This window comes from Paramormyrops kingsleyae, chromosome 20, assembly GCF_048594095.1.
Source record: "Paramormyrops kingsleyae isolate MSU_618 chromosome 20, PKINGS_0.4, whole genome shotgun sequence".
Lineage (NCBI taxonomy): Eukaryota > Metazoa > Chordata > Actinopteri > Osteoglossiformes > Mormyridae > Paramormyrops > Paramormyrops kingsleyae.
This window is the reverse complement of record NC_132816.1, coordinates 637,136-646,651: the sequence shown is the minus strand read 5'-3', so window position 1 is coordinate 646,651 and position 9,516 is coordinate 637,136. Positions and strand designations below refer to the sequence as shown.

Here is a 9,516-nt window from a genome sequence, read left to right as displayed (position 1 = left end):
TGTCTCTGTGCCCAAGCCTGCCTGCCAATAAAGCTCCCCGCGAAGGGGATTCTGCCTTACAGCTTGCATTCGGGTCCTACTTCTATGGAAGTAAATTAATGACAAAAGTCTTTGATGAAAAAAAACACGTTGAATTACACTTATCGAATAAAAACGCATTGCATTAATGACGCTTTGAATTTTTGGGGACTGTAATTTAATATGTGTATATAATAAACGTTGAACATTTCAACTGAAAAAAATTCAATTGTAATTTCATTGCTTAAATATTCAGTACAAAAATATTCGGCTTCCAAAATTCAGTTCCAAAACATACGTATTTTAAAGTGCATGTTTATAATTCAACTACATGAATTCAGTTCATTTAATTTCGCCTCAAAATAAATTTCAAAAGAACAAATTCAGTTGAAAATATTCCATGTGTTTAATTCGCATCTTTATTATTCAAGCAGTAACATTCAGCCCTCTTATTTCTGCTTTACAATATTCAGTCCCGTTATTTTCGCTGTTTCCAAATACGCTGCCAAAAATTCAGTGGTTTAAAATACGATCCGAAATTCAACCCTCTACATCCGGGACTAGCAGGATGAGCAATAGATTGCCGATAGAGTTCTCTTCGGGAACCGCGGTTAAAATGGAGCAAGCGGTAAGTACAAGTACTGATGGACTTGGCAGCAGATTTTCGTTGATTGTGTTATTTATGTTTCTTGTCGTTTACTGGTCAATACGATAACTTTTTGCGCCCCCAACTAATAGGTTTTTATGTAAGTAATTCGCTAGCTGCATTAATTATCACCAAACTTATCTTGCTAACGTAAGATGCCTGCGGTCAACTACAAGGTCCGCTAGCTTGCAAGCTGGCCAGCTAGGTAGTTAGGATGGGATAGTAGTCGACTTGGGGACTGACAGGTCCGCCATGTCGGCGATGACAGCAGAAGGGACCTTAATGGCACTTTGAAAGTATGATATGCTTAATTAATTAAGGAAAAGACGGTGAAGATGAAACGGCATCCGACAGCTAGGGCTGGGCCGTGAAATATCGCGTCGCGTTTATGAACATTCATATCGTCATCAGTGTATAATATCGTAATAGTTATAATGCACTATTTATACAAATTCCATCAAGGTATGAGTCCGTTGCTGGCGCCCTTACCATTAAACCTGTTGCCAGCAGCTTTCATAACTGACTGTCGTTATCATAAATTTATCACGCTGATTTAAACTTTAAGGCTTCATTATGGAAATATTAATACATTTTTAATGTGTGGATTTTAATGTGTTCGATACAGAGTAAGTACATTGTAAGTATTGTTTTTCCTTTAGCAGTTGCTGCTGAACTATGTGATGGAAAGACTCCACTCCCGCTTGGAGCATGCAGTTGGGCGTTTGCCCCTTGACCTTGATTACTTGGACTTTGTCTGCTCGCAGGAATGGGTTTTTTTAAGTGCAATTTCCAGCATAGTAACCATCCCACATAATATAACACAGGCTGTCACTGAACTGCTTCAATTAATCCAACGAAACCTGACATTCAGGGAGATGCCCACTGTGACTGTTCAGCAAGAGCAAGGACGAATGGGACGACCACGTATAATCATATCACCAGAACACATTGCAAATCTCTTGGATATGAATTTGTCTGTTCCTTACATTGCCAGGATTCTAGGAGTATGCCCACGCACAATATACAGACGAATGGCAGAATGCAATCTCTCAGTCAGGGCACGATATAGCAGTTTTTCTGATGAAGAGTTAGATGCTTGTGTGACGGGTATTAAGCAACGCATGCCACATTGTGGATACAGAATGGTGAGGGCAGCGTTACAGGCCCATGGACATCAAGTACAGTTTGAACGCGTTAGAGCATCCATGCACCGGGTGGATACTGCTGGAGTGATATGTCGAATGACACAACTTGGCTGTGTCATTCGAAGGACATATTCTGTCTCCAGTCCCAGAGCATTGATGCACATCGACACCAATCATAAATTGATTCGGTATGTTTGTTAGGATGGTCCTTATTTTATTTTGCAAGCCTTGCTCTGAGAGTTGTGTATGTTTCTACTGTTTTTTTTTCTTTGTGATATTTCAGTTACAATATAATCATCTTCGGAGGTATAGATGGCTTTTCGCGCAAGGTAATTCTCAAGCTTAATTAGTGTTAGTTCCTTTGTATAATGTGTTGGATCATCACCAGCTTGCCCTCTGTTTTATTTTTACTTTATTTACACAGATAATGTACCTGGGTGCTGCTTCTAATAACCGGGCTTCAACTACCCTGGATTTTTTCCAAGAATCTGTGGAAACATTCGGCTTCCCACTTAAGTACACTTTTTATAATATAAATAAGGTTTTATGCTTAAAACATTTTAATACATGGACATACTTTTAAAACTATAATTAAAAAATTACCACCCGAGTCTTTAATAACAAGCTTAAATTTACACACTGGACTGTGAGCTTCAAAACTGTTCTATGCATAAAATTTTTTTTTATATTGTAGGGTACGAGGTGACCAGGGTAGTGAAAATGTGGATGTAGCTCGCCTGATGTTTACAGTTCGTGGGACAGGAAGGGGCAGCTTTATTTCAGGGAAGAGCGTCCATAATCAGCGGTGAGTTAAGCTGGTCAAATAGTTTAATTCAGCATTTCTTAGTCCTATTCTATAAAGTGAGATTTTTCAGTTTGTCCAGATAACTTAAAATAACAAACCTCTTATTGGACAGTCTTAACTTTTGGCTAATTTTTACCACTATTCATCCATCTCTACATGTAACCTGTCAGTGAACTGGGTACTTTGCCTGATAATGTTAATTGACCAATTTTCTCAGCATCGAGAGGTTATGGAGAGACGTCTGGGCATCAGTAACGAATGTATATTATGATGTTCTACACTCCCTGGAAGAAGCTGGCTACCTTGATCTTTCAGACATGATTCACATCTTCTGTTGCCACTATGTGTTTCTTCCACGGCTTCAAAATGATCTGAATCTTTTTCGAGACACCTGGGACAATCACCCAATCCGCACAGAGGGCAACATGACCCCAAACCAGTTATGGACAATTGGAAGTATCCATCATCCTGTACTTGAACCTGACATAGAGGTATGCTGTATTTACTGCAGGCTTGACAGTATTAGCCAACTCTTTTGAGCAGGATATTTGTATATAGTTCAGTTAAATACTTAGTAAAGATTGCATTATGATAGAAATTTAACATTCATGCAGTTCAGTATTTATTGCTTTAAGAATTGTAAGTATTCCTTCATAGTCAATGGATATATAATGATCAAAGATCTAAAAGGATTTTAATTTTCTAGGGGTTGAGCATACCACACATTGACTGGGAGAGTAGTGGCCTCAGTCTTGATGTACACTCCAGTTTCGTCCTTCCTACAATCGAGTCTCCCTTGAGTGATGGACAAATGGCAGCACTTCAAGAAACCGCAGACCCCAGAGCACCTTCACAGACCTTTGGTTGGGACATTTATTTAGCTGCGCTCCAGTTTTGTCAGTCAGTTCTCATAGAGTAATTTTTTTTTTTGGTCTTTGCTTATTTTTGTATTATGTGTCACTTCATTTATGAAACTTGTCTTTTTACCAATTTCCGTCAGTAGTGCTTGACCAGGCAATAGCTGAAGATTGTATTATTTTTCAAAAAGACCATTGTTTTATTTGAACTTTGTTTGCACATCCAGTGAGTACATTTACTGTAATGTAAATAAACAACTGTACCTTATAGTGCTTTCTTTTTGGCAACATATGATGATTCAGCTTCACTGTAGTGTTCCATAGTAACAGTATGTATAATGTCACAATAACATTAGTTTGGAAAATGTTTAAGGAATGGTATAGTGACTTGCTATACAATAGTACAATAACAACTCTAGCAGTAGCACAAATACTAACAAAAACTTACAGCACTGTAGTGCAGCAGCACCACACAGTGCCATCAGTGCAAACTTAACATGTACCATACAGTCAAGCATTTAAGCATTTAAACATTACATATGACCAAAACCATATTTGCAGGAGCCTATGCACATCATCAAGTCCTTTTTAAAGGACTGGAAATCTGCATAGTGCCCTGGGAGCCTCAGGATATGGAAGCAGGTAGAGGATCTTGGGAGATCACCATTCATGACTTCCACTGTCAAATCTTCCCTTGCAACTTCCCATCTGATCCAAAACTTTAAAAGGTTCTTTAGGTCCTTGCTGGATGCTGGCATTACATAAAATCATTCTTATTACACAATGAGATCTTACAGCATATTGTTTCCTCAGTTGTTTTGCTACATATGACTGCAAAAAACTATGGTCTTAATATAAATTGTACATGCTGATATTTAGTTTTGAGACAACCATGAGATGCATCACTGAAGTGCTCATATTTATGCAGGAAGAGACATGAATGTCAGTACCATTGGTCTCCTTACAACTTGAAGTTATGTAAAGTAGGCTTATGCTATTTAACATAGAATATACATACATAGGGCACAAATACACTTACTAAGATTTCCTGATACTGCAAAGGACATACCTGTCTCAATGAATTGCTTCAAGTACCCTGAGATCTGTTCCACTGTATCAGGTGAGCATTCATTGTCATCATCATTTACACCGTCACAGTTTTTAGGCCAGGATACATGGGAAAGTACCATCTAAAGCATTAACAGAAATGAGTGCACGAGTCAGCTGTGGGCTTCCCATTACTAACAGCACAGCTATAAGGCATTTGACGGTCTGTATCAAGGGAGAGGAACATAACTGTTCCATTCTCTGATAAATAAAGATCACCCAGAAGTAAGCATTACATCAGGGGTGCATGAATCCTCAGATTCCATTGGGAAGAACACCACATCCTTTCTCTCAGTAAGAAGAGGCCAAACCAGGGTGTCCTTCAGTCCTCGTCTGATTTGTTTTATTTGGCGGGTTCTTCTCCCAAGAACCTACAATATGCATAAACATATGGAAACTGATTTAATTCCCATATTCAATAGGCTTGCGTGATATAAACATACTCAAATGAGTTTTTAGATTTATAAAAAAATTGTCAGAAAGCAATGTTGATAGATAACTTGTGTAGAGGAAAACAGCAAATAGGCAAGTGCTCATTGTTATACCCTCAAATCTCAGAAAAACATCCACACCTTATCCTCATGACCAAATTCAGTTGCACAGTAATTAGTTTAATTCTCACATTGCAATTAAAGGTCTACAGACCATATGGGAGTAAAACACACAAATGATATCCATAAAAAAAGATCGAAAGAGAAGGAGCAGAGAATAATGTGCCATAGAAGGATACAAGATACCACATCAGACTACCATAGTACCATTTCAAGTATCCTTTAAAATCACTGTAAGCATTTTGCTAACAGCCATGATCAGGATACAATATAACATCATCTAGCTCAGAAATCACAACCAGGAATACAGACCAACAGATATCTAGGTTTACAATAAATATGTAAAGATTACAAATAAGATTACCGGCCTGTATACTTTCATACAACTTGTATAAAAATGTGATTAGAACCTTAATGAGATGTAATATGACAAATATTAGAAGAGAAACTTTGCATTCCTACAATTAAATTTACCGCATGTGACAGCAGGCGCTCATAAAGCCATCTTCTGTTTTCCTCTGTTGGACCAGGCAGATCCCAAGAGAGACAGAGTTCCAATACTTTTCTGTGTTGGTCCTCATTCAATGGAGACTGTCCATCAAGCTCCAAAGAACAAATATATGAATATATACATTGATATATACTGTGTGTATAATTGCCATGCAGCTACAAATATACATACCAAGGTGATGGTTTCTCGCAGATCAATATCTGGGCAGTCCTCCAATTGCAGTGTGGCTGTATCATGTGAACCAAGAAGTAGCACATGAACGAAAGCTCTGCTGACCCCTGCCAGACGTGGGCCCCCATGCAAGAAAGAGTGGCCTAGCATTCTGCCCGCCACTAGGAAAAGGTCGCTTTCAATTAGGAACTGGGATGAGGACGGCACCAAGTGGTCTGGCTGCCCTTCAAACAAGCAAGTTATTCCTGTGTTTCCTGTTCAAAGAAACATTACATTTTTCAATCCAGGTGTCAGACACAAACTACAGAGTGAAGTTCACAACAGGAAAATCTACTAAACAAGTGTCATGTATAAGGCACATTATTCTGTATTTCAGTGCATACCCATGTTCAAACTGAAACCATATTTGAGTTTTTCCAGAATTATGGAAAAAAAGTGCCTCGTGACTCCATCACCAATTGCAGCGTCTCCTAAAAGACAAGGACCAAATCAGGCATAAAGCTATACAATACAAACTACACACTTTGACAAACACATCTTAATTTACAATTCACCTTGAAGTTGGCATCTAACGGGACATGCCCACTCTATGTTTGTTTGCTTGTAGAAATTTATCAGTTCCCTCTCCTGTTGTTCAGGGCTTGATCTCAAATCCATGTACATGAAAAGAGGTTTCCCTGTCTCATGGAGACGGAGGATTTCACAAGTATACAAGTATGCAGCCATTTTAGGATCAGGGTGAGTCTTCCAATCTGGAAGGGAATCACAATTTCTTTAAATATTCTTCCAAATCAAGTTGTGTTAAAATTGATTTAGATCACCAATGAATGATATTTTGTTTTCTTTTCTGCTTCATTTGTCATTGTTTAACACAAGTTCATGAAGGGCCACAAAGCACAAACCCCTTAGCATAGCAGCCATAGCAAATACAATGGTAATATTCACATCATTCTTCTAAGCAGTGGTCAATTAGAGAAACCATAGATTAAACAAATTAGCCACCACTATCCAAATGAGTCACTTCCATTGAAATGTTCATTTCATCCTCCATTGTTCTACAATTTGGGAAAAGGAAACACACAAAAAAAAACAGTATTAGGAATCATAATTAACTTTTATGTATTCAGGCATATGGTAGTTTTATGTTGTAGAAAACATTTTTCATACAATATGTCTTGTATACCTTTCCCCACATCCACTTGCATGAACTTCCAACACATCAAGAGGCATTTCTTTTTCACATATAGGACAACAGGTCTATAATAAATGATAAATTACAAAAAGAGTAGATGGAGACAAAAATATTTAAATGAAAAATGCTGACATTCAAATGCATTAATCAATTACCATATTTTGCCTATGTTTTCTCAAATTATATCTAAAATGGATGATTAAGAATGTAAACATTTAGCAATTAAACAATTTAAAATGACAGACCATACAGTCTATACTTATGAGTTGATATAAGTTAACTACAAGTTACATTTTTACAGTACTGAAACAGCCTACCTGTACATTGTTCACATCTTCAGTGATGTGCTTAGTGTCACATTTCCCATCTTCCACCCTATCGTCATCGTCATCATCCACCACAACAACAGAACATGATTTAATATGTTCTGTTAGAACCTGGAGCGGATAAGACATGTTACACTTTTTGCACAGTGCCTTAGGCATGTTACGGAAGGCTTCAGAAGTTGCTGGCAAAGGTGCAGTATCCAACTCCTCCTGAAGAGGAGCTATGTAGAGGACTGAATTCTCTCCTGTTTTTGCAGATCTTATAATCCTGCCTGTATATCCACAGTCTGCAGGAGCCACTAGGATGAGTTTACGACTTCCCCATCCTCCTAGAAGTCATAACAGCAAGAATTATACAGTATAACAAAATTATACATAACAAAAGATAACAAAATCAGCAAATTGCATTATATTTTGTTTTGGATAGGCAGTATTACCTCCTGCTTTGTACAGGAGCCATCCACCACTTATTCCTTCCAGTTTTGGATACAGCTCAATAAGGATATCGCATAACTGTAAATGATAAAACAACTCAATGCTATTTATCCAATTGCTACCACAAATGCTACTGTTGGTGTAAATGATGACTTATCAAGCTATTGTGAACTAACCTAAACATTCTGATTGATTTGGTCTAGTGGTTCAAGGTATTGGAATAGTAATTCCCTGACCTCTTCGTGTGTAATGCTTTCATCCAAGGTGGCAGTTCTCCGTCCTAATCCTGCCTGGGCATGGAGCAGCTGTTCGGGACCACTAGGACTTCGTTCACACTGGGTTGGCAGCAGGTGGAACATGACATTAAATGGTTTTTGTTTACTGGGCACAGGACACACTCCAGTAAAGCGCCGTTTTCCTCTCCGACTCAAAAACAATCCAGGAAATGACCTGTTGAAGAAAAATTAGTAACTGGCAGTGCAGTTGTTGTTATAATGCCTCTGATGTTATAAATGCATGAAAGTGTTATATATCCACCTTGTCATTTCTGCCTGGACAGATGCCGCTCTCTCGTTTTGGCCATCTTGTCTATTCGCTCTGCAGACATACATTAAAATGGAAATTCACAAAATTACTTAATTACTTTATTGAGATATTCTGACATTAAAAAGAACACATGAAATTTTACCTGATACTATCCTGACTGGTAGATGGTCTTGCACTTCCTTGTCTTTGAAAATTTGACAGAAGAGACATAAGGTGTCTTGCCGACCTCAGTACTTCTTCACTGCCTCCCTTGTACCACAAACAACATGGGTACATTCAGATAATTTGACAAATTGACTAGAATCTCATTCCTTGGTCACTGCAACAAGCAGAACCAAGACTCTGGCCAGTTGTCATTTACTATATACAGCTAAAGAAACAGGCTATTCACAGCTTCAAACCAATAAACCATTACAAAGTTTGCATTATTGCAATGCTAGTTCAGGTTCTATCATACAATAGGCATATGTCCTAAAAAATGATATCACAATATTTTCAGAGATTTTCACCATGCCCATATTATAAAATTCATATATAGAAAACAATAAAATATAACAGGTGGTTTCGAGGTTTTCTGATTATCATTATGATGACCAAATTGTATTACTAATAGATATGGCGCGTGTGACTGGTTTAATGGTAAGGGCGCCAGCAACGGACTCATACCTTGATGGAATTTGTATAAATAGTGCATTATAACTATTACGATATTATACACTGATGACGATATGAATGTTCATAAACGCGACGCGATATTTCACGGCCCAGCCCTAGCTGTCGGATGCCGTTTCATCTTCACCGTCTTTTCCTTAATTAATTAAGCATATCATACTTTCAAAGTGCCATTAAGGTCCCTTCTGCTGTCATCGCCGACATGGCGGACCTGTCAGTCCCCAAGTCGACTACTATCCCATCCTAACTACCTAGCTGGCCAGCTTGCAAGCTAGCGGACCTTGTAGTTGACCGCAGGCATCTTACGTTAGCAAGATAAGTTTGGTGATAATTAATGCAGCTAGCGAATTACTTACATAAAAACCTATTAGTTGGGGGCGCAAAAAGTTATCGTATTGACCAGTAAACGACAAGAAACATAAATAACACAATCAACGAAAATCTGCTGCCAAGTCCATCAGTACTTGTACTTACCGCTTGCTCCATTTTAACCGCGGTTCCCGAAGAGAACTCTATCGGCAATCTATTGCTCAT

The 9,516-nt window shown here is 38.2% G+C and overlaps 2 protein-coding genes across 3 annotated transcripts; one reads left to right on the top strand and one right to left on the bottom strand.

Annotated features, from left to right (window-relative positions):
* The first annotated feature begins 601 nt into the window (after positions 1–601).
* LOC111843330 (uncharacterized) lies at positions 602–3,739 on the top strand. 2 transcript variants are annotated; one of them, XM_072703588.1, is made up of 7 exons: positions 602–646; positions 1,327–1,997; positions 2,093–2,138; positions 2,234–2,325; positions 2,504–2,614; positions 2,832–3,105; positions 3,321–3,739. In XM_072703588.1, exons 1-7 carry the CDS (start codon positions 635–637, stop codon positions 3,531–3,533), a joined length of 1,419 nt encoding a protein of 472 aa, XP_072559689.1. In that variant the 5' UTR covers positions 602–634; the 3' UTR covers positions 3,534–3,739. The 2 variants fall into 2 exon arrangements, with proteins under 2 accessions (XP_072559689.1, XP_023666594.2); XM_023810826.2 differs by having other exon boundaries at positions 616–646; positions 1,324–1,997.
* On the bottom strand, positions 3,643–9,516 carry LOC140577637 (uncharacterized). The gene is made up of 15 exons (XM_072703587.1): positions 9,457–9,516; positions 8,453–8,559; positions 8,302–8,361; positions 8,001–8,214; positions 7,767–7,842; positions 7,321–7,658; positions 6,995–7,068; positions 6,814–6,866; positions 6,366–6,563; positions 6,195–6,281; positions 5,812–6,065; positions 5,604–5,732; positions 4,815–4,949; positions 4,541–4,661; positions 3,643–4,222 (listed from the first exon to the last, which is right to left on the bottom strand). Exons 1-15 carry the CDS (start codon positions 9,514–9,516, stop codon positions 4,005–4,007), a joined length of 2,124 nt encoding a protein of 707 aa, XP_072559688.1. The 3' UTR covers positions 3,643–4,004.